Genomic DNA, 26,661 nt, shown 5'->3' with positions numbered 1-26,661 from the left:
TAGTTTGTAGATTGCAGTGGATGTTCTGAGTGATGCTTTCATACAGATCAACATCCTTAAGTTATTCAAAATTTAGGCAAAAAGGTACTAAGGTTCAAAAATATTCAGTTTTATTATATTTTTCAGAAATGAAAATTTTTGTTGGAGTTGCTTTAAATGATCAACACAATGAAGATGTAGCAAAATCAGGTTGGACAGCCAAGCACTTTCTCTATGGGTATCTTGAAGTAAAATGTGTTGAGGTACTTCTTGAAGCTAATGTTGACACACTTTATCGTCATGTTGAAGATCCTCTAGATGCATTTTCAGGACGGCCTAGAAAGATTACTATGTCAAATGAATTGACGTATTTTAAGAAGCTCTCACTTCTTTTTTTTCATCCACTAATTCGTTTTAGCTACCCAATACAAGAGCATGAGCCTTACGTTAAAATCCCTTCAGCTAAGAACCAAGGATAGAGGGGTATCCATTCTGCCAATTCGCCCAAGGCACGATCAGGGCCTCATCCCTTATGATGTCAAAGCGTTGCACTCAGGAAGACTTGATACCTAGTTGGCTCATTAAAAACCATTCAATTTCACCAAAAGACCAAGGGTCCATTAACAAAACTCAAAATGCATGGTTGCCTAGTTAGCTTGTAAGGCTATGATCTTGGGAATCATTACCCTTACAAGGGTTATGAGACAACTTGATAGAGCTTAGTGAAATAGCTCAACATAGATTGTTGTCTAACGATTTGGGAGGTCTGTGATTCAGGAGTTTGGAAAGGTGGTAATTTGGGAACTCGAGAATTCGTCTCAGCAGCTACACCTTCACAAAATTTTGAGGCAGCTTGATGGAGTTCTACCTGGTGTATGGTCTGTTTTCAAAAAAAACTTATGAAGAATGACATATTCATGGTTCAGGCCCCAGGGTGTTTTTAGTTTGTTATGTTTTCAGTGAGAGAATAATTTTAAATTATTAAAAGATATAGATTAGACTTGTAATAAAGCCATCTTAGTGGCAAGTGTTTTCTTTCCATTTTTTTAGTCCGCTTTTTAGTGAGTCATACGATATTTAATTGTTTGGACGGTTTCTTCTCCAATCTTTATATAAGGAGATGAAACTGTGTAATAATTAATCCTATTTATTAATAGAATTATAATAAATACTGTTATATTAATTTTTGCAATAGCACCTTGATCATCAGAATGAAGTGTAAACTAAGTGCAGTTATGAAAAAGAATATGCAGAATTGAAAACACGGTTGATAATTATAAAGATAATTGAAATTTGTGTCCAAATAAAGAATATACAATTAAACTTTATCCTCCAAATTGATTATGAAATATTAAGAAAAGTTTAAACTATATAAAATTTTATAAGCCTGCATATTGAAAATAAACTAAAACCAAAAGTTCTATAATATAAACTTTACGCTTTAAACTTTATTTTTGTAATTGTTTTTTATGCCATTAAGTGTTGATCCCATCTGTATCTGATGAAAAATTGGAAAAACAGAAATACTCCCCCAACACCTGAAGATTGTGCTGTCAAATCCCGTCACTTAAATATCTGAAGAGAACATATTTACCAGGAATCACCATTCAGAAGTTGCAGTCACGCTCATGACAAAATTTAAGGGAAAAAATGGCCGTTCCTGGCAATGCTGCAATTCCTGTCTGTAGGCTATCTGTCTCACAGTCCACAGCCTGCTGTTGCACAAATAATGTGTTGGAAAGGCTGTTCCCTTCATGTTATTTTGGGTAGTTTCTTGAAATTATAGGAATGGGATCGGCCAGGTCTGGGCTGGGTATGCCCAGTGCCACGCCCTGGGCATACCCAACCTGGACCATGTCATACCTGTACCCGAGCCATTTAGTATGGCGATGGCACCCATACTAAAAGAACCTGACAATATTGAGTATGAGCCATTGCAAATGCCTGAGCTTACATATTCTGATTATCATATTCCTTCACTCCAAATTTGCAAGCACCATTGTAGCCATCTAGGTAAAAGAGACATTCTTTGCCCACTTCTACATGTCATTCACAAGATTGGAAAGACTAATTTCCCTTGCATTCCAGAGAACCTATTAGTTATGTTCATGATTATTCGACAGTCCTTGCTTTATAGTGTTTTTCTGTACTTCCCTTCAAAGCCAACCATCATTTTGGTCATTTGCATCAAAACAATTATATAGTTTACCCTCTCTTTATAATTAGCCTGGCCCATTTTCATCAAGGATGTTATGCTGTTATAAACATCTTATAGGATGCAGAATCTTTCTTGTCAAGCGAAAAATAAGTTAAAAAGAAAATGCAGATTTAATGAAAATTCCAAAAATTTGTTCAAAATACACATTCGAATAGTTTTCAAGAAGTTGAAAGTAAGCCCTTAATCAGGAAATTGTTAGTTCGTATTACATACTTATTGTATTTGTATCAAATCTAAAAATATTGAAAGTTCCCATATCCAAATGAATACCAGTCTTAAATATACAGTTATATTAAGAAGCATGATACAAAGATAGGGTTCACTACAAGAGTGAAGTGACAAATGCCTTAGGTGATTGCAATCTTGATGGTCAAAGAAAAATAAGGAGATTTGATGGCAATCTTGATGACCAATGTTCTAAAGTACAAATCATTATGCAACAGAGACATGGCAAAATATCTGGGTATATAATATAGCAAAACAAGACGATCCAATTTTGTACAATTTCAATATTATTATAATAAAAAAGAACAAATTTAATTTCCAGACATTACAAAATATTGGGTACAAAATAGCAAAACAAGACAATCCAATTCTGTGAAATCTCAATGTTTTTAAAATAAAAAAGAACAAGTCTGAATTGAATGTTCATGAAGACAAGCAGTTAACAATAGCATAATAAAGCACAATTGAGATCACCAATTGAACATTCCCACTCGATGTCCTTGGGAAAATGGTTGAATACATCAACTCCTAAGTACTTGAACTGACAACGCTTCATTCAAAATTCATCTACTTGAGCTGCAAGCACAAGAGTGTGCCTAAAATAACTATCAATCTGAAACAGCCATGCATATCAACCTTGGATGGGATTAATCTCCCAATATATAATTACTTGGTCGAATCATCCCCATCATTTATCTTATCACCAGTGCAACAAAAGAAATGGGGCAACTTGACCCGCCCGCAACTTCTGCAATACAAAAAATAGGCAAAATCTCTAAGATAAAGCCCAAATCCTGCCTTCAAATGAATTATTTTACTTGAAAATTAGTAAATGCAAACATATATGCATATTGTCAGCTTGTAAATCTACACTAACAAACTCAAAGTTACAGTACAGAGATCTAATTGGAATCATATACCATACAAGAAGATGAAGCCATAGGATATGTGTTAGAAGCGGTTTAATTTTCTTGCAGATGATGGTCAAACTAGCAGAATGATAGGCTCAAATACTATGGTTAATAGTATATAGTTATGATATTGTAATAGTCGACTATAGTAGCTCTGGGTGGTTTGTAGTTGGGAATCCATTTTTGGAGGGGTAGGTGACTTTTTGTATATTCAGATAGTGGGATTACATGCATAAGTTATGTACAGTTTATGTAATACCTCTTTTATTATTAATATAATATAAAAACTTTTACTGATCAAAAAAATTAATTAATTAATTAATAGGCGAAATTATTCATGATTTTTTTTTCAATTTTTTTCCTCTTGTTGAACTTCATCCGAATTTTATTGTTGTTGAACACTAACTTGAACTTGAACCTTTTGACATAGCGTGAAAGCATGGCATATTGCCTAGGACCTAGGGCATGGTAACCTACAATAGGATAAATTCCACCTTGCTTGGATTTATGGCCAGCTTAAAGGTGCGCCCTCAAGTGCCCACAGAAGTGAGGTGAGAAATGAATGCCCCACTTTCCAATTTTATGGAAAAGAAAATAAAAATGTAGAGGACAAGGGAAGCAATGACAATCGTAATGAGTTCCAACCACAAATCAACTTATAGTTTCTTTTCCTAGTCCATGCATTTAACATTCCAATTTCCAACAATAAGAAGATTTTTAGCCATTTTTATTCTTCACCAAAATTCTTTGGTCCTCACAATGTTCCAAGGTCACAACCCTGGCTTAAAGGTACTACTTAGAACAAAAAGAAATGCCATGGGTCTAAGATGGCAGTTGCAAGCTTTTGGTATTACAATAATATGCCCTTCTAGCAAAAAGCCTAATAGTTGAAGGGTTACTAAATGTTGAAATCTTTTTGTAATAAGATGATAAGGGTTGGCAAATGTATTAACAATTCCCAGTGTGGAGTTTAAAACACTAATAAGGATTTGAGTGGTCCATTGCTAGAAGAAGCCATAAAAATGCATGGCTTGCCATTGATGACTAGAGAAAAGTAAGGCCAAAGAAAGGGCTAAAACATTTTACTAATAGATGGACAAATGGTAGGAATAGAACACTCGCTAGTCAGGTGGCACATTTATGTTCTTGAAATCCATAGATGCCTAATCTTAATCTAAGTCATAAATATTGAACTTTTGTGCAATTTATGGGAGGAGATGATCCAAGAAGTTGGGGTGGAGAATGTTGTCCAAATTATCACAAGTGTTGCAATGGCATATGTAGTTATAGGGAGACATATTTAGGAGAAGCATCCAAAGTGTGATTGATGCCTAACCATTTTTGTAAGTCCTTGTGTTGCACATTACTTGGATTTCATGTTTGAGGATATTGGGAGGCTTGAATGGGTCCAAAGTGTGATTGAAGATGCAAAACAAATTACCAAATTTATTTACAACCATACTTAGGCCCTCATTTAATGAGAGCGCACAAAAGGCAAGGAGCTTGTGTGATCGAGGGTGAAATGATTTCCCACCAACTTCCTTACTTTGCGAAGCATTGTATCTTCAATTCTTTCACTCAAGCAGAAGTTTGTGAGCAAAGCCCAAACGGATTCACCATATTTTTTGAGGTCCCTAATATTCTCTTTCTAAATAAAATAAGGTTAAGCACTTGTGGCATGCTTAACCTTGACATTAGTTTTAGTTGCTATATCAAGCCCTCTTAATTAGGATGAGGGGGTGTATCCCTGCAAAAATCTGCCTATAATAAGGAAAATAAGTATCTCCCAAATTATCATAAATTCTAATACTCAATTCATATATAATTTTCTGATTTTGGAAATCAACCTCTAGATGTAGTCTGCTATTTTGCTGTTTTTTGCATTTTTTACACAAAATATCATAACAAGTGGTATTAGAGCTACAATTTGGGACAAGATTTTTGTTTCCACCATAAATTACAAACCATTGCTAATTTGCACCTAAATTTTTGTGGGTTTTAAAATATACAACAAGTACAAGTTCACATAAAAAATTAGCTTTCTATAATAATTTTGTGTGCAAATTGTTTTTATTTTAAGTTTTTCCATTAATTAGCTCTATAGGCTCTACAAATTTCAGAAATTTTTAAATATTTTTACATTTTTAAAAAGCTTATGAAAAATTGAGTTGGGCCAATTCTTTGTAATTCATTGTTAGAGACCAAATACACTTCATAATTTAGTGCTCAAAGTCAGGTCAAAATATTTTGTTATTCTACTCTAGAAACCACAAAATTTGGAATTTTTTTGAAAAATATCTTGAAAAACTAGGTAAGGTTATTTCTTTATAAATTTTAATTTACTTTTTTCTCCATTATTTAGTGGTCAAAATTTCATCAAACAACAAATATCAAATTCAGTCAAAGCCCATGTTCTAAAATTTTATGGTTACAACTTGCACCAAATACTGTCATCCCTTGTAAAAAAAATCTAGAGTTCAAAAGACAAACATATCTAAAGCTATGTCATCTTACGATTAGAGGGCTTTTCTACAAATATTGAATCCAAAGATTCTCTTTATTATTCACAACTAAAATTGAGGGGGAAAATCCACTAGGATGTGAAATGGCGGTACATATTATCGAGGACAATTTATTTGACCCATTTGTAACATCTTTTAATAAAGATTTAGATAGGTTTAAACAAGAAATATTGTCAAAATTATAGCATCAACAAAACCACCAAGGTGAGTACAACCCTAATAAACAAAATCAAGGAATAGGACAACATTAAGCTCCAAAATAGACATCCATTAGTTTGATTTTGTAAAATGTAACTTCATGGATAAGTTTCATAAAACAATATATCAAATGTCATAATGTATCAACAATGCAATGGTTGACATAGTCTCACTAAATACAAAATTTGAACCTTATCAATGGTACCAATGGATGATGAGTGAAAAGCAAAGGCAAATGCGTAGTTGTAAAGAATTTACTAATGACATAGAAATTCACTATGAGCAACCACAGAAGGAAAGCTATTTTACCGAGCTAACAAATTTTAAAATATAGAGTCTATAGCCAAATATAGTGCTAAGCATATGAGATTGGCAATTAGAAATCAACATGTGACACCTTAAAGGCTAAAACTCCACACCAATGAACTTAATGACTAAATTAAACACAATGTTCATTTGTTGGAATCTTATACAGTTAGAAAAAACTATGCAACAAGCACTGCATATTGAGCAACGAAACTTCACCAAAAGATCCACACAAAGTCAAACCATAGGATGAAAAGATGGAAACGTGACTAACTATATTAACAAAAATGGGGCCAACTTCCTTAACCCAAGATAAATTACTAAACACTAATCTCAACAAAACGTAGGGAAAAGAGAAAAAGGTCTTTGTTAGCATTGTGATAGCAAATGGTTTAGGGGTCATAATTGTGTAATAATAAGAGTGTAATGATTATTAAGAATGAGGTTGAAGGAGAGGGCAAAGTATCCACAGAAAAATCAAATATGGAATCGGAGCATGGAAATTTAGAAAAAGAAGAAAGTGCTACTATCTCCCTACATGCATTGAATGGCACAAACACTCAAGTGTTTGGTTATATTAAAAAGAGAAAGGTAACAATGTTGGTTGATGCAAGTAATACACAACCTTATTAATAGATGATTGGCAAATGAGCTCAGTTGTTTTGTGTATCCAAATTCTAATTTCTAAGTCATGATAGCTAGTGGAAAACAACTCTCTTGTGGTAAATGTATCAAAAATATTTGCTATCCCAATTAGAGGAGCAAATTTAGTTTTCAGAGTGCAATGGTTTAAACAATTGGGAATAGTGTCTTTCAATTTTCAAGAATTATTCATGAATTTTAATGCAAATGGTACTAAGCTAAACTTATAAGAATAAAATTACGACCAAATCAGATCATTACCTCCCATAGGATGAAAAAACTGCTTAAAAAAGATTCTCATGCCTAATGGCACAGCTATATTTTATAGAAGTGGAAGATATGAAAACTCAACATCCACTAGAACTTCAAAAGATCACTCAAAAACCATCAATAAGTCTTTCAAGAACCCAAGGGTCTACCTCCAACTAGAGACCATGATCATGTCATTTAATTTAATAATAGGAAGTATTCCTCCTAACATTAGGCCTTATTGCTATCCATATAAATAGAAGGTAGAAATCAAAAAATTGGTCAAGCAATGTTGGATACAAGAATTGTTTGTCCTAGTAAAAGTGCCTATTCATCTCTAGTGGTTACGGATAAAATGAAGGATAAGCCATGGAGAATGTGCCCAAATTATAAGAAGCTCAACAAGCTCACTCTGAAAGATAAGCTTCTTACTCTTGTTATGGATGAATTATTAGATGAATTGGATGGTGGAATTTCATTACTAAGATTTGCATTTGGGTTTCATCAAATTCAAATAATGGAAGAGGATATACATAAAACTGCCTTTAGAACACGTGAGAATCATTATAAACTCCTAGCTACGCCATTTGGTCTCACTAATGTTTCATCTACAACTTATTGCAATGTCATTCCAAAGCTCATGCAATAGAGGATAATATTCAACACTGCCAAGAAATGTTACAAATTCTTAAAGAGAATTTAGTTACAGAGAAACGGGAATCGCCCAAAATCGCCGAGTTTGGGTGATTCCCGAGTCGAGTGAGGGTAGCCGAGTCTACTAGACTCGGACTCGGACTCGGACTCGAACGAGTTTGGCCCCAAAAATCGCCCAAAATCGCCATCTTCCAAACTCAACTAAAATCGCCGAGTTTGGGAGTCGGGACTCGCCAAACTTGGCCGTCGTAAGGCAACTTAAAGACACAAAAAAACACGTTTTAAAATGTTTTTAACTTATTTTTTTTGTTTATATTTTGCTTTGCCCCTAAAAGTGAACTTCATTTCATTCATTTGGCAAAATAGGAGGAGAAAAATGAGTTGTGAGGAGAAACAATAGAAAAATAACACCCGACGCCTTTATCAAATAATAAGTGTCTTTTGGCCTCGCGAGGCGCCGCCCCTCGACCCCGCCCTGTATCGCGACAGGGAGCGCGCCAAGGGCGCCGCCCCTTGACCCCAACTTGGGGGCACTGCCCCCAAACCCTCGTCATATAATTAGAGGGGAAACTGCGCTGATAAAAGTAGGGAAATTTTAACCTCCAAGTCTGATTAGGCTCCATATGACAACATATACTTTCATTTGGTGCATCGAGAGTTGGAAAGGAAGAGTTTGCATCTCATTTGATCATATGATGACATTGATTTTTTATTCCATGAGTTTTGTAATATTGTATACATGTGACAATATTTATATATCTATGTTTGTTATTTCCTTCAGCTACAATTTGCGTTTATGCTTATGTGATTGATGTATACTTGTGTATGTAATCAAATTAGCTTCTATTTGATGATGTTATTGTGTCTTTAAGGTGTATTTAATAACGGGTGCATGAAACAAGTTTTAAATCCTTAAAATCTCTGAATTTCTTGAGTTTTTCACTTTGTTGAGTCCAGCCGAGTCTGCGCCAAGTTTCGACTCCGAGCCCCGAGACGAGTAGGCCTCGCCGAGTCGAGTCCGAGTCCCGAGACGAGTTTCTTTGTTTAGTTATGACTCGATAAGGTAAAAAACCAAGCATATCAACATTGTAATGAGGGGCATTTTGAGGAGGGAGCTCAGGTATTTCAGTTTCTTCAATTGAAACCTTAAAAACAAATATCACTTAAGCAACATAAGAACATCAAGCTTGCACCCAAATTTTATGGTCCCTATAAGGTCCTCAATCAAATACAAAGTGCAGCTTATCAGTTAGAACTTCTAGCCTCTTCCAAAATTCATCCTATCTTCCATGTATTTTGTTTGAAGTAATAGATAACAATATTCCAATCCAATTAGAATTCCTTGAGTTAGATGAAGAAGGGAAGTTGATTTGGATCCTAAGATGATCATTGTCAAATAAGTGAAACAGTTGTGAAATAAGCCATCTAAAAGTTCAAAATAAATGAAACAATTGTGGAAAATTTTGTCAATTAAAAATGCAACATGGAAAGATGGAAATAACAAAAGTATCTAGAGTTGTTAAGCATAAAGGACAATGTTTTTCCAAAGGTGATGGGTGTGTTAGGTCCCCAATATTCTATCTTTCTAAATATAGTAAAGTTAAGCACTTGTGGCATGCTTAACCTTCACATTAATTTTAGTTATTACCATAAGCCCTTTTAATTAAGATGAAGGGATGTGTCCCCACATAGTTATGCTTATAAATAAGGAAAATAAGTCTCTACCAAATCATCAAAACTTTTAATACTAAATTCATACATTATTTTCTGATTATTGGAAATCACCTCTTCGAAATAGCTTGCTATTTTGTTAATTTCTGCATTTATCATGAAGAAAAAACATAACATATTCCAAAAAAATCAAATGGAAGGACGCTACAAAGATAAAAATTTATAAGGCATTAATCAATAATGAAGAGGAGATACTCTAGGTAAACAACAATTACAAACATAAATTTAATAGAGAATTGTGTATTTTTTTTTTCTTTTAATTGTTCTTTAAAATTTCCAGGAAGTTAAAATTTATTTTTCAATTTGTTTGGTGACAAAGCCTTGGGTCAAAGTTCTGCATTTTGTGGACAGTGATGGCACGCCAATGGGTTGTCTCTATGATGCCATGGAGGACCAAACAAGCCATTTTGCATTACAATGGTGATAACAAAAAAAAAATGAAATCATTTGGCACATCATGATCATGGATAGACGAAACAACTACACCAACCAATAAATGTCTTGGAGTATTACCTAAACCCAAAATTTTACTTCTCTAATACATTAAAGGTTAATAAAGGACATTAAAGCTTAATAAAGGAGATCATCGTGAGCCCTACTTAATACATAAGGAGGATGGCAATAGATGAAGACATCAGTGATAAATCTAGATGAGCTGGAGATTTACAAGGGTGAGGAGGGCTGGCTGTTTTCTCTACTACAAGTCACCATTCAAAAGAGGAAATTCTAGCAATTGGGCAAAAAAATCAGCCTTTTTAGCTTAATACTAAAGCTTTATGTTTTGAAGTTTTACTAAATACATTTTTTTTTGAAACATTTTACTTACAGATTTGTGGTGGGAGATTTATGTTGTTGGCACAACAAATCTTCAAAGGCCTGCTATGTGTGAATTTGTCTTAGCACTATAGTACTTATTGTCGTGAACACAATTGGAGCCCCTTTGAGAGCATTCATGCAAAGGAAAAAAAAACAAGTTGACTCTAGAGTGCGTCAATGACCTTTCAAACTGAAAAGGTGAAGGGTCATTCTCATGATGCCATTGAATGGCATTAATTCTTTTGTTGATTGGAATGCCAAAGAAGCAGATATCATGTTCACTGATGAAGATCTCACTGAATTAGAGAGAGAAGCAGAGGCAGCTGAGGCATCGAAGGAAGACATATTTGAAGAAAATTTAACTCCTCGTGAGGATTCCAATTTACCTTTAGGTTGAGGCTCGAAAGTACTAGTATTAGGTAGGGAAGAAGATGTAGGTTGTATTTCACTGTTTTTCGACATATATTAGCAGTTATACAATTAGTGTTATAATTTTGTATCAATACAATGTATCGCTTGACTTTGATAATTTCACATCACAAATTTTGAGCATTTGACAGTCATATGACAGATGTAATCTTTGAATATGACAAATTGATAATTAGAATAGACTTCTGTGTTCTTTAAATGCATTAATTTCTGTTTTTTCTTGTGTAATTATGTTTTTCTTTTAGGTCAAGTTTTGCCAAATCCTGAGTCTAAGTTTTCCAACTATAAACATGATACTTGCACATTGTTTTCTAAGCTTGCATAAAACTTGACTAACTTCCAGTGAACATACAAGAAATAAATCATGTGCCTCGTACAAAACCAAATAAAGCCATAGCAAATTACAAGATATCTCAAACAAAGAGACATTCTGCCATAAAAAAAAAAATGCATACTTGCATCTCATAATCAACGGAGCTGGCTTGAGAGCTTTTGGTGCATTTCGTATCCGTTTCCTAGAGTGTGTTACCTGTTAAAGTCAAATAACATCAGTCACCCATGAATCTTTCTGAATTGCATACAAAAACTAGAGTTTTATTACTACCCTCATTCAGACCACATGTACAGACTATTTATTTAATAAATTAATAACTATTCCTGATCCTTATTTAGTATATTCCTTGAATCCTTGGATCAAAGCTAACAAAAAACCTCACCACCTGATTCTCTCAACTAAAGATGATACCTATATGGTGGATGATGTTTGCAAGGAGACTATTTTTTCCATTTGGGTACTTGAATAGATAACAAAATCATAGTTATTAAGCGCAAGCAGGACTGGGCAAGACTCACAAGTCGGTCCTTGGTCACTCAAAATGAACCCCCAATGAACTGGGCCAACCTTGGCATTCTCCATGAGGCACACTAGAGCTTCTGTCTAAAACTCACCAAGATTCACTGAGCATTTAAAGTGAGACAATAAAACCTGCAATGTTGTCATAAATGCAGAACTTTCTCATTCTACCTCTCTAGAGTCCCAGCAAATCAACAGTGAAAACAAGGGTTTCCAACTGATAGAACTGATTTTTCAAAATGAACAAAAATTGGGAAAGGCTTTTAGTTGCAGAATTAAGTTTAAAACAGTTATTTTTTTAAATTCATCAATGAGCAAGGGTAAAACCTCATTTTCTTCGTAATTAGAAAGTTAGAAATGAAAGCAAATAGCTAAAAAGGGAAGGAACATGCATGAATGTAGGATTCGAAGAAATACAATGAGCACATAAAGAATTGTCACAAGTGACCAGGTTATTTAGCAAAGGGAGTGATTGAGGCAAATGCGCCAAGCATAGCAGATAACAAGAGCAAGCAGGTGGCTAATACAATCCTGGAAGGCAGATCTATCACTTCCACACAGGAATGGGCAGACTATGGTATGCAAAATAACCCCTGTTATCTATTTCTGTTTTCTTCATTCCTAAATAAGGATATTCTAAGATGCTCTTGCCAAAGGGTGAACAAAAAAATCTTGAATGGAAAAGACAAAAGATGATTTTATTCAGGAATTTAGACAGGTATTGGACCTGGTATGAAATAGAGATTATTGTGCAGAATTGTGGAGCCGAGGTGAGTTAAACATGACCATCTGATATTCCATAGGTTAAGGATGCTTGCGCAAAAGATTAAAAAAGTTGTGCTCAGATTGGACTTAATATTGATCCCTCAAGCTACATAACTCATTCCAAACTACTGCACTCCATCCAATAGCAATAAGGAAGAGGAACTGTATTAGGAATCAGATGACATGGTGGAAATAACTGAAAAAATGGATATATGCTTTTAGTCAGTGAAGCTGAGGCAGATTTCCTTTCCTGCCAAGTTCCTAAATTCTCTTTCCATCTTATACCATTCAAGTTTCAACAATACAGAACTATACTCTCTTTCTATTTTCAGTTAGCGGCAATTTTATAAAAGAACTTGTAACTTGAAAGATCCCTGATGGATCCCTTCGCTGATCTGCTGTAAGTCTTTTAATTATTTTTAATTGAATTTCCTGTTTATTACTATAATCTTCCAGAAATAGACAGAAGTTGCAGAAGGTTGAATTCTTTTTATGTTTTGATAGTTTTTCAGCAAGTAATAATTGAAGAACAAGTACATGAAAAGAGTACTGGAATTAATTGTTCATACACAGCCAAATCAGAATTGTACCAAGTAGATTTCTGATTATTTAAATCAAATAATTATCCAGCTAGTGATTCCAAACAATTCCAGGAAGATTGCAATAAGCAATGAATCCAACCTGGATGAAGAGTGAATACTGTAATAAATAAGGAAGCTGCCGCAAACGTCCAAAGCTCTTACATAGCTCCAGGTGGGAAGAGAAATGGCTGCAAAGTACAGCCGTACGGCTGTTAGGTGATGCCAAGCTAGAAACCCCAATCTCCACGCTGAACCCTAACTCTGTCCACTGAATCCTCCAGAAAAGATGTCGTACCAACTCTAAGGCACTGAAAACTGAATGCAAGAACCAAATAACCACTGTGCTGGGGGCTACGTCCCAGACAGGCAAGACCCTGGGGTTTTCGTCCCAGATGCTGAATCGCTCTCCGGAGCAAATTCTCCAAATCAAAGATGAAAATGTGTAAAAGATCCTTGATAATTAGGTTACCATCTCCTTATAACTCCTTCCCTCTAGCTCGAACCCTAAAAGTGTATGAAAAGTGCGCTTAGGCTTATAAAGTCTTATTTCTCATTTTTTAGTCGCCAAGTATAGAGAAAACGCCACTTTTTTAATATAAAAGAATTTCATTCATCAAAAGGGTCCCTGACAAATGGGAAACATTTAGAAAAGTTCAAGACCTTTCCAACGAGCTATAACACATGGGCATATGCATCCAGATGAAGCCAAAAACCCCTTATTACTCCAAAATGGCTATAAACATAGCCTTATTTAATTAATTAAATGCTAACTTAGGTTATATTTAAATATATTAAAAATATAACCCAAATAGCTGCAGAAGGCTCAAATGACTCCAAAAGCCTGAAACAAAACCTGCCACCTGTCTGTGACTGAAGTCGGAAATCATGGATCCACTGGCAGTCTTATCCCTAAAATCTAGGGATGCTCCTAGAAACTAGGAAACATACCCAAATCTTTTGAAACTGAAACCAAGGAATAGTCTCATGGAAACCCAACCCTGGATACTGTCATAACCTCCTAAATAGTAGGAATAGCCTCCACAAATGTAGGAACTGCTCCTAGAATTAAGGAACTGCTCAAAACTGGTCTACTACTGCCAGAACACCAAATCCCAAACACTGAATATCCTCACTGAGTCTCTATCCACCACTGTCAGCTCCAATATGAAAACTGCCACAACCTCCTAAAAAGTAGGGAATCTCCCTAAAAAGTAGGAAGCTCTCTCCAAACACCTGTAACTACTCAAAAGGATCTTGCTCTACTCCTTGGTCCCCCAGGTGGTCATTCAGTCAACTGCCAGTTCTCCCTAAAAAATAGGAGACCTCATCTGAAGGTCCGAAACGGCTCACAAAACCCTTGCAAAGCTCTGTGACCCTCAGAATGAGTCCCCTAACCATGTCGTTGACCTACGCGAACTCGAATGGTAGGTCAACCCCTGCTCATCTCATGTCACCTAAAAAAGGGGACATTACAAATCTTCCCTTCCCGAAGATTGCTTGTCCTCAAGCAATCTGCACCTGCACGCTGAAAACGAATTCACTAGATCTCATATCAATTTGATAAATGTTGCTTCACCCAACCGCTGCGCTACTCTAATATAAACATTTGTATACCCAAAGTGAAACAACTCATCATGGATCCACTGACGAAATACACCACACATCTCAATACCAGGATCCCAAATCTTTGCACTGTCATATCCATCCATCAAGTCAATACTCATTATACTGCTGCTGCAAATCTGGACATCACCTAACCAGCTGAGAGTTTCACTCCAATTGAAACCATAAATACCACCAATCTTCAATGTTGAAATGGACCCATCAATAAGACAATTTCCAACAAGCAAAGTGTGATGGAAACCTCTCCAAAACCTTTGATGAGCGACTGCAACTTGCCCAATTTCTCCACAAGTTAGTATGTCTTCATTGGAGGATGCCAAATAAATATATTGTTTAGCCATGCACCAAATATAGTCTCTTACACGCTGGATCTTCATAGCTCACTGTCACATCTAAGAAAAATGAGTCACCAATTAATAAGTACATCGCTACCCTATCATATGAAAGAGGTGACAAGTCCACAAATGAATAGTAGATATTTTTGTTCTGCAACATGGATAAACCTTCAGTGGCTGGTCCACTATGAATGCCACCTAACAACTCATCAACTTCACATCTAGTCTTCCCAACTTGAATGTTCTCAATGCAAGGTTTCAAATTTGACTCATTAGATAAAGGAGAATTGCTGATCAAACTCGGAAAATCAAACTGATTTTTATTTCCATTCAATATATCTTCGCTGTCCTTTTCTTCCCTTGGAAGAAATAAAGATCTAATGGATGATTCTCTTTGTATCCTTGCATCATCTAACCGATTGTGACGCTCTTTGACTCTTTGGAGGTGGTGTCTTGCTTGGGCAGCAACCGTTTTTGCTTGAGCAGCTCTATGTAACCAATCTTCGTTCAACTTTTGGCAATGTTTTATATCAGCTGCCCCAAAGTACACAAAATCAGACTTATGGTGAGTTGTATTATTTGCATCAGCATAACCCATGCTTGTACCATAAGCACCCGCAAATGTAGAATGCAAATCTTTATTCTCTTCATGACCAAAGGCTGTCATATCTTGAGGAAGAGAAGTTACGTCACTGCTGTTATGGAATTCAGAATTATGATCATACCGTGGTGACAAATCTTTGGATTCACTACACACCATTAAATTTCGACTTTCCTCATGGTCTTCCCAATTGAGAAGAGGAAGTAGTGTGACAAATGAATCCAAACTTACGCTGTCCATTTCATCCTCATGTTCTTCATCAATTGCTGATTCAAAATCAGTCTTTGGGCAATCTGAAAACTCATCAAACCTCTCATGAATGTCTTGTGTATTGCTTGAAGTTACAAACTCTTCCTTCACATCTTCCACCAAAAATGATGGGACAGCGTTGTAACCAACCAAAGAGGCACCAATTGGATCTACATGTCTCTCAAAATCTTCAAATAGTTTCCTACCAATCTCACTGGTAAACATCATATCTGCTCCTCTTCCTTTGCTTCCCTTGCTCTCAATTGACTCTTGTTTTGTTCTTGGTTGATGATGTGGACTTGAAAACATCAAGTCATCTTCAATTGGTACACCCATGAATTGTGTGAAGGAAAGGTGGTCACGTATCTTTTTAGGAAGAGAGCAATACTTATCATAGTTGTTCATAACTGTATCATTGAATGTCTTGGCAGGAGACCTTCTCCTTGTACTTGTTGAAGGAGTTGTACCCTTAGACTATCTGGAACTCCTTGAAGGTGTTTGTTCAAATTCTTTCCCTGCTTGTTTATTTCTAAACAACCCAGTCATGATGTCCAATTTGATTTTCAACCAAACTAAACTCAAATCTGAATTAGAACTCTTGATCTTCACCCAACAGGCTGGCAAGATCAAAGCTCTGATACCACTGAAAGATCCCTGATGTGTTGGTTGTAATTAGGGCTAGCGGATTCCAATTGCCTTGGGCAACATTGGAATCCGCCCCCTTCATATAGGGCTAGGCCCATTACCTCACGGCACTAAGGATTGCACGCCACACTCAACTAAACTCACCTCCTTGATAGGGCCGACCCTATCAAAGTAAATTAAAAGGAAATCAATAAGTAATATGGATTAAATTATAAAAGAGGCCGACATGTTTGGGAAACATGTCTTTTATAAATGCAACATCTTCCTCTCATTAGCACAATCAAGTTTTCCAAGTTGATGAAATAATCTTCGGTGAAAAGCGAATCTCATACTTATGCATTTAGCAATACCAAAATCTTCTATATGGAGGCAGTGAACTTCATAAGGATTGCAGTAGATCCCAAACAGCAAACAGCGAACCTCATATGTTGCAGCAGACCCGAAATAGGAGAGTGCGAACTTGATCAAACAGCAGCAGACTTCAAATTGAGGGCAGTGAACTCCTTTAGAGACTGCAGATCATCATCAAAATATCGAAGACTCCATTAAAGGATTGTGATCAGATAAGGAGGACTGTAAACTAATTATTCCTTCCTCATAGTGGCTACAACTCCAGATAAGTGTGTAATGTTTAGTTGAATTCTAAATCATAAATCAGATCTGATGATCCTTTGTCTGGGTTTTTCCTCCTAGGAGGTTTTCCCAGGGTAACTGTGCATTGTCTTTAGCATTTCATTTCCTTTATTATGCTTAAAGTCTGGAAAACAATAAATTAATTAACCTAATTCTAATTTTTTGAGTTTTATTCAATCTGAAAGTACTAAAATTAACATGGTATCAGAGCTAATTGGTTAGATCAATCTTCAGATTAAAATTCAGTACACCTTTATTTTCAGTTTGCTGTAGCTTTTGCAAATCAGGTCAATGGGGCTGAAAGTTGAAGATAGGCTTGATGGGAATCTAAATTTTACTGCATGGAAAGTTCGAATCAAGTTGGCTCTTGAGGAAGAAGACCTCCTTCAATTCATGGAAGAAAAAGAGCTAATTGAGCCCTCGAATGCAGCTGAGTTAAAACAATTCAAAAAGGATGCTGTCAAGGCCAGGAAGATCCTCATTGATTCAGTCAAAGATCACCTCGTCACCTCTATTGCCTCATTCTCCACTGCAAGGGAAATGTTCAGTCATCTACAAGGTACATATGAAGTTAACAATCTTAGTAGGGCAATTACGTTAAGACAACAACTACTTAATATCAAAATGGCTAAAGAAGATTATGTTATTTCCTACTTCATGAGAATTTTTGAACTAAAGAATCAGCTAGGTTTAATTGGCCATAACATGGAAGACAAAGACCTTGTCATGATTGCCCTTAATGGCCTACCCTTCTCTTGGGAATCATTTATCCAAACCATAAGTGGCCGGTCTGAGCTACCTTCACTTGATCGTCTTAAAAATGATTGCATCCAAGAAGAGTCTCGCCTCATCACAAGAGGTCAATCCAAGAGCCCCCATGTAGATGAGCATCACATGCTTGCTGTCCAATGCAAGAAAAAGGGAAATTGGAAGCTACCTTATCCTAAAAGAAATAGGGAATCAAGACCTTTTAGTTCCCAACACCCTTGGAAGAAACCAAGAGATACTTCGCGTGTGCGATGCTTTAGATGTGACAAATTCGGTCACTATGCTAAGGAATGCCAGTTTAACCCTAACCAAAGTGAAGCTAACCTTAATGAAGTCTCAGAACACCATGATGACTTCTTATTCATTTCTGCTCTATCTAGCAGTGTTCCCTCAGATAGCAATACATGGTTGATTGACAGTGGTGCCTCTAGACATATCACAGGTTACCGTGACCACCTTTAAGGCCTTGTAGAAAAGGATACCAGTCTTCATGTGGTAATTGGTGATGACGCTCGTTATTCGGTAAGAGGTTCTGGTTCTACTTCTCTAAATTTAGATTCTGGTATTTCATTACATCTAAGTGATATACTGTTTGTTCCTGGAATTAAAAGAAATCTAATTTCCATTTCTGCTCTAGAAGATAAAGGTTATCAAATTGCATTTTCTGAAGGAAAAGTTCTTGCTTGGTCTAAGAAAGCTAGTTTCAAATCTGCTCGTATAATTGGTCATAGATATGATAGTCTTTATAAGCTCTCTACTAACCCTATTCAAGCCCTCATTAATGAGGTTCCGGAATCCTGTGAGCTATGGCATAGAAGACTTGGACATCTACATTACCAAGCTCTTCCATCACTTGAAAGGTTAGTCAAAGGTATGCCTAAACTCGGTCAAGTTCATGATAACATTTGTAAAGGTTGTGCTATTGGTAAGAATGTTAAAAGTCCTTTTCATAAAAGTGAAAATAGAGCTAAAGACAAACTAGAACTTGTTCACTCTGATTTATGTGGTCCTATGTCTATGGCATCTCCTAGTGGATTTCTTTATTACGTAATCTTCATAGATGACTTCTCTAGGAAAACTTGGATCTACTTCTTGAAATCTAAAGAATCTGATGAAGTGTTAAGTAAATTGAAAGAATTTAAAGCATTAACTGAAAACTCCTCTGGTAAAAGAATTAAATGTTTAAGATCTGACAATGGAGGTGAGTACACCTCCGGAAGCTTTCATGATTTTTGTGTTGAATCAGGAATTAAGAGGGAGTTTTGTGTTCCATACAATCCTCAACAAAATGGTGTCGCTGAAAGAAAGAATAGGACCATTGTGGAGGCTGCAAAGGCTATGATCCACGATCAAGACCTTCAGCCTTTTCTATGAGCTGAGGCTTCTAGAACTGCAATATATATACAGAATAGATGTCCTCATCGCACTCTAAAGAACATGACCCCGGAAGAAGCTTTCACAGGATCCAAACCAGACATTAGTCATCTCAAAATCTTTGGAAGTCCCATCTATGTTCATATACCTAAAGAAAAGCGATCAAAGTTGGAACCCTCCAGAAAGAAAGGCATGCTTGTCGGATACAGTGAATCCTCCAAGGCATTTAGGATTTACATCCCAGGTCAAAGGTACATTGAGGTAAGTAGGGATGTTACATTTGAAGAAGACATTGCTTTTAAGAAATCGAAAGGCTCTTGTGTTATTGATGAATCTAATGTTAATCAAAATACAAATGTTGATTCTAACCCTGAGATTCAGAGGGAGCAAGTTGAACCTCCACCTCAAGAGGATCATGATGATCCCCCTGAGCCCATGAATCCCACTGACATTCCTAGTGACATTATCGTCTCCAAAAAGAGGCCACTTTGGGTAAGAAACACCATTCAAGAAGCAGAAAGATTTGCTGCTCCAAGTGGCACCTTCTGTGAATCTAAGAGACCTCAGGTATTTTCCAACTATGTTTCCTTAATGTGTAATCTCATTGAAACTGAACCTTGCAATGTTGAAGAAGCCTTAAGTCATCATGCCTGGAAGCTTGCTATGGATGAAGAATATCAGTCAATCATCAAGAATGATGTATGGGACCTTGTGCCCCGACCCAAAGGTAAATCCGTTGTTTCCTCTAAATGGTTATTTAAAATTAAACATAATGCTGATGGTAGTATTGAAAAATATAAAGCTAGATTTGTAGCACGTGGTTTTTCCCAAAAGGAAGGCATAGATTATGAAGAAACATTTGCTCCTGTTGCTAGATATACCTCCATTAGAACGATCATTGCTATTGCTGCTGCTAAGGGTTGGAAACTACATCAGATGGATGTTAAGACTGCTTTTCTCAATGGTGTCATTGAGGAAGAATTCTATATTGAGCAACCTGAGGGATATGAGATCCAGGATAGATTAACTCACGTGTGCAGGTTAAAGAAAGCTCTTTATGGTCTTAAACAAGCCTCTCGTGCTTGGTATGAAAGAATTGATAAATATTTGCTAAGTCTAGACTTTCGTAAAAATGATGCTGACCCTAACATTTACCTTAAAATTGCAAATGATGAAATGTTGATTTTAGTTCTTTATGTGGATGACTTATTTCTTACTGGTAAAAATGAACTTATTATTGGATGCAAGAAAGATCTAGCTTCAGAATTTGAAATGAAAGATTTAGGTCTAATGCATTATTTTCTAGGTCTAGAAGTATGGCAAAGATCTAACGAAATCTTTCTAAGCCAAGGAAAGTATACTATTGACATTCTGAAAAGATTTAGGATGATGGATTGTAAACCAATGTCTACTCCTATGGAATCTAACTTAAAGAAGTTGAGTATTTCTGCAACTAACTCTGATTTTGCAGATCCATCCGAGTACCGACAGTTGATTGGATCACTGATGTATCTAGTCAATACTAGACCAGACATATGTTTTGCTGTGAATGCTCTCAGCCAGTTCATGAGCCTACCCAAGCATGTTCACCTTGTTGCTGCCAAGCATATCCTAAGATATTTGCGAGGCACTATTGGTTTTGGGCTGAAGTATCCACTTAACACTCCAATAACCTTGGAAGGTTATTCTGATGCAGACTGGGCTGGAAGCGTCAAAGACAGGAAAAGTACCTCTGGTATTTGCTTTAGCTTGGGTTCTGCAGTGATCTCTTGGGCTTGCAGAAAACAATCCTCAGTGGCATTGAGCACTGCTGAAGCTGAGTATATTGCTGCAAGCGTAGCTTCCAGAGAAGCAGTATGGCTTCGTAAGCTTCTTGCTGGACTGTTTGGTCAGCCATGGGATCCTACAGTTATTCACTGTGATAACCAGAGTTGTATTAAAATGTCTAACAATCCAGTGTTTCATGACAAGTCAAAACATGTGGAAACTCATTTTCATTATTTTCGGGGCATGGTGCAAAGAGGTGCCATACAACTGAAGTATGTCAGCACTGATGAGCAGGTTGCAAATATTCTCACCAAGCCTTTATCAAAAGTGAAGTTTGTGTACTTCAGGGATAGACTTGGTATTGTGGAAAATAAATCTCCAATTGAGAGGGAGTCTCTAGTGCAGTGATACTTTGTATTGTATAAATCCACCCTCTGCGGGCAATGTAAGGTGGTAGTGTAAACTTCTCAGGGAGAAGTATAATTCTTAACCATCCTCTGCGGGCAATGTAAGATGGTGTTGTAAATGTTAACCACCCTCTGCGGGCAATGTAAGGTGGTATTGTAAACTTCTCAGGGAGAAGTGTAATTATTAACCATCCTCTGCGGGCAATGTAAGATGGTATTGTAAATGTTAACCACCCTCTGCGGGCAATGTAAGGTGGTATTGTAAACTTCTCAGGGAGAAGTATAACTTTTAACCATCCTCTGCGGGCAATGTAAGATGGTATTGAAATTGTTAAACCATCCTCTGCGGGCAATGTAAGATGGTAAGTAAAGGATCCTCTCCACCCTCTGTGAGCAATGCAAGGTGGATTTAGTCTATGCTTGTGTGCAAGCTGGAAGATTATGATTATGATTCTATTCCCTAATTAAGAGGGAGTGCTGGTTGTAATTAGGGCTAGCGGATTCCAATTGCCTTGGGCAACATTGGAATCCGCCCCCTTCATATAGGGCTAGGCCCATTACCTCACAGCACTAAGGATTGCACGCCACACTCAACTAAACTCGCCTCCTTGATAGGGCCGACCCTATCAAAGTAAATTAAAAGGAAATCAATAAGTAATATGGATTAAATTATAAAGGAGGCCGACATGTTTGGGAAACATATGTCTCCTATAAATGCAACATTTTCCTCTCATTAGCACAATCAAGTTTTCCAAGTTGATGAAATAATCTTTGGTGAAAAGCAAATCTCATACTTATGCATTTAGCAATACCAAAATCTTCTATATGGTGGCAGCGAACTTCATAAGGATTGCAGTAGATCCCAAACAGCAAATAGCGAACCTCATATGTTGCAGCAGACCCAAAATAGGAGAGTGCAAACTTGATCAAACAGTAGCAGACTTCAAATTGAGGGCAGCGAACTCCTTTAGAGACTGCAGATCATCAATAAAATATCGAAGACTCCATTAAAGGATTGTGATCAGATAAGGAGAACTGTAAACTAATTATTCCTTCCTCATAGTGGCTGCAACTCCAGATAAGTGTGTAATGTTCAGTTGAATTCTAAATCATAAATCAGATCTGAGGATCCTTTGGCTGGGTTTTTCCTCCTAAGAGGTTTTCCCAGGGTAACTGTGCATTGTCTTTAGCATTTCATTTCCTTTATTATGCTTAAAGTCTGGAAAACAATAAATTAATTAACCTAATTCTAATTTTCTGAGTTTTATTCAATCTGAAAGTACTAAAATTAACATGATGGATCCCTTCGCTGATCTGCTGTAAGTCTTTTAATTATTTTTAATTGAATTTCCTGTTTATTACTATAATCTTCCAGAAATAGACAGAAGTTGCAAAAGGTTGAATTCTTTTTATGTTTTGATAGTTTTTCAGCAAGTAATAATTGAAGAACAAGTACATGAAAAGAGTACTGGAATTAATTGTTCATACACAGCCAAATCAGAATCGTACCAAGTAGATTTCTGATTATTTAAATCAAATAATTATCTAGATAGTGATTCCAAACAATTCCAAGAAGATTACAATAAGCAATGAATCCAACCTGGATGAAGAGTGAATACTGTAATAAATAAGGAGGCTGCCGCAAACGTCCAAAGCTCTTACATAGCTCCAGGTGGGAAGAGAAATGGCTGCAAAGTACAGTCGTACGGCTGTTAGGTGATGCCAAGCTAGAAACCCCAATCTCCACGCTAAACCCTAACTCTGTCCACTGAATCCTCCAGAAAAGATGTCGTACCAACTCTAAGGCACTAAAAACTAAATGCAAGAACCAAATAACCACTGTGCTGGGGGCTACGTCCCAGACAGGCAAGACCCTGGGGTTTTCGTCCAAGATGCTGAATCGCTCTCCGGAGCAAATTCTCCAAATCAAAGATGAAAATGTTTAAAAGATCCTTGATAATTAGGTTACCATCTCCTTATAACTCCTTCCCTCTAGCTCGAACCCTAAAAGTGTATGAAAAGTGCACTTAGGCTTATAAAGTCTTATTTCTCATTTTTTAGTCGTCAAGTATAGAGAAAACGCCACTTTTTTAATATAAAATAATTTCGTTCATCAAAAGGGTCCCTGACAAATGGGAAACATTTAGAAAAGTTCAAGACCTTTCCAACGAGCTATAACACATGGGCATATGCATCCAGATGAAGCCAAAAACCGCTTATTACTCCAAAATGGCTATAAACATAGCCTTAATTAATTAATTAAACACTAACTTAGGTTATATTTAAATATATTAAAAATATAACCCAAATAGCTGCAGAAGGCTCAAATGACTCCAAAAGCCTGAAACGGAACCTGCCACCTGTCTGTGACTGAAATCGGAAATCATGGATCCACTAGCAGTGTTATCCCTAAAATCTAGGGATGCTCCTAGAAACTAGGAAACATACCCAGATCTTTTGAAACTGAAACCAAGGAATAGTCTCATGGAAACCCAACCCTGGATACTGTCATAACCTCCTAAATAGTAGGAATAGCCTCCACAAATGTAGGAACTGCCTCCTAAAATTAAGGAACTGCTCAAAACTGGTCTACTACTGCCAGAACACCAAATCCCAAACACTGAATATCCTCACTAAGTCTCTATCCACCACTATCGGCTCCAATATGAAAACTGCCACAACCTCCTAAAAAGTAGGGAATCTCCCTAAAAAGTAGGAAGCTCTCTCCAAACACCTGTAACCTAAGTCACAAGGTTCGAATTCGAATTCGAATTCGACAGCCATGAAATTCGGATGAAATTCGACAAGGGAAAAATTCGAAAAAAAAATCGGATAAAATTCGCCTTCTATAATTTTGTTTATTTTTAAATATATGTATACTTCTAATAAATTATCAAAATAGCGACCCTTGTTGGAGAAAATCCAAGGGCATCGCCGTATCCTGTGACTTAGCCTGTAACTACTCAAAAGGATCTTGCTCTACTCCTTGGTCCCCCAGGTGGTCATTCAGTCAACTGCCAGTTCTCCCTAAAAAATAGCAGACCTCGTCTGAAGGTCCGAAACGGCTCACAAAACCCCTGCAAAGCTCTGTGACCCTCAGAATGAGTCCCCTAACCATGTCGTTGACCTATGCGAACTCGAATGGTAGGTCAACCCCTGCTCATCTCATGTCACCTAAAAAAGGGGACATTACATAACTCTCAATCCTTGCTGACAATGCACTCATTAAATTCTAACAACAATCAGATGGTGATGATTTTATAAAGTAGTTGCAAGTCTCGGTCTTTGCTGGCAAGGCATTTATTAAATCCTATCAACAATCAAAAGTAAAGGAGGAATCAAAGAGAATATTACAATACAACAATAGTTATAAGATAGCAACATGAGGCGAGATAGCAGAGGAGATAGGCAGTCTTGGTCAAGCACAGTAGTGCCTTTCAAAGATACGATGGCCCCATAGAGCACAATAAGGTGCTTTTCATATGCTCACAATGAGAACTATTGCTATAAATACATGATCTTTGTCTCAAAAGAGGAAATTGTCTAGGGTTCCTTACCCTAGGAAACTTTAGCCAAAAGAAGAGTGAAACCTCATTTTACCTGCAAATTTCCATATATTATGATTCTTCAATGTGCCTAAGCCTTGCTGCGACATCTAATCTAAACCAAAAACAAATTGGCGTTCTGTAAAAAATCAAATTCTTGTAATAACAAGTGAAATCATTACCTAAATCAACATTATAAAAGATTTCTCATTCTCAGGTTATACATTGCCAATGTTAATCAAGTATTTTATTGGTGCACTAGGGGAAGAGGAACAAGAATTTGACAGGCACTAACACCTTGATAGATGTAAAAAGTGGGTCCTTCACCCTGAAATAACTTTAAAAGGTTGTTCAAAATGGAAGATAATTTGATCTCCGTTCACTTAGTGTAATTTTTGTCTGCCATTTCAAAAGCAAGACCCTTCATATCCCTGCTGTCGAGCTACGAATGCTTTTCTAATTTCAGGTGCTCTTCCCTTTCAATTTTTCGGATTTGTTTTGTTCTGGGATTTACACTTCTTGTTACTTCCTAGGTAGGAGTTGCATTATTTCCAGGCTCATCTATGGTTGTCATTTTCCCTATTCGTAGCTCTGTGTGTGTAACAGATGTGCGACAAATAGGAAAAACATGATTGGTGGAAAACACATAAAACATTTAAAAATTCACTACCATTCCCAAAGCAAAAGCTATTTTGTCGCAAGAAAAGCCTAAAATGAGCATCCGGTCACATTTTCTGCAAGTTTGGATTTTTCACTCTAGTTGTAGTAGGCTGGGGGAATTTAAATTTAATCCAAGTTTGCTCATGAGGTTCAAAATCCACGAGTACAAAATTAGAATAATATACAAGGTAAATAGAAACAAATCCCCTTATAGGCTTTAATGGAAGAATTTTGAAGCGTAAGTAAGGTAAAGAGAAACAAATTTCCTTCTGGGCTCGGAAAGGAAGGTTTTGAAGAACTATAAGATAAGCAAAAACAAATTCACTTGTGAGCTTGAAAAGGGAAAAATAATTATTAGAAACAACTTCGATTTTGCAATTTCTACAAGGGTTTCATATGACAGCCTAACTGGCATCTAACTTGGCCAGGACACGAAAGCACAACCTCTATCTATCCACAGTCCATATCCATGATTTGCAAAAAAATTGATAAAAACTGTAACAGATTTAGACCAACTTTATGCCGAGTGTATACACAGAAACCCACAAGAATGTGTGCATTGCATTGTGAAGCAAACTACGAAATGCTTAATGTAATTGGCATTAAAAGTGACCTTTCTCTTAGGAACAGCCATGAGTTGCATTGAAGACGCTGAAGCAAATCCTTCCACAGCCAAATCCTGGTACTCGCATTCGTCCTGCTCTATTGCGACGGAACCCCATGGGCTTATGGCGAATCCGAATGTTCCCTGATCCTCAGAAGCGTGACTTTCAAATGTGGCGTCGATTGTCCTTGACAAGGATTCTGAAATGGCTGCATGATTGCCTCTTGTTTGCCACAATCTAGAACCCAAACATCCTGCCGCTCTCGCTACGCGCACCATAGCCATTTTGTTTTCTTTTATTTGCTTTGGTATGAATTGATACCTCTAAGGGTTTAAGGTCTAAAACTACTGCATTTCTGGTTTAAACCTTA

General features: G+C 36.7%; 1 protein-coding gene across 1 annotated transcript; it reads right to left on the bottom strand.

Moving 5' to 3' along the window:
* Window positions 1-2,790: 2,790 nt before the first annotated feature.
* LOC131065836 (uncharacterized) lies at window positions 2,791-26,661 on the bottom strand. Its single transcript, XM_058000472.2, has 3 exons — window positions 26,300-26,661; window positions 11,336-11,409; window positions 2,791-3,170 (listed from the first exon to the last, which is right to left on the bottom strand). The coding sequence occupies exons 1-3, from the start codon at window positions 26,573-26,575 to the stop codon at window positions 3,089-3,091; spliced, it is 432 nt and encodes a 143-aa protein (XP_057856455.1). The 5' UTR covers window positions 26,576-26,661; the 3' UTR covers window positions 2,791-3,088.

Source organism: Cryptomeria japonica, chromosome 6 (assembly GCF_030272615.1).
Source record: "Cryptomeria japonica chromosome 6, Sugi_1.0, whole genome shotgun sequence".
Lineage (NCBI taxonomy): Eukaryota > Viridiplantae > Streptophyta > Pinopsida > Cupressales > Cupressaceae > Cryptomeria > Cryptomeria japonica.
Note: the sequence above shows the minus strand (reverse complement) of the source record. Positions and strands in the feature narration are given on the sequence as shown.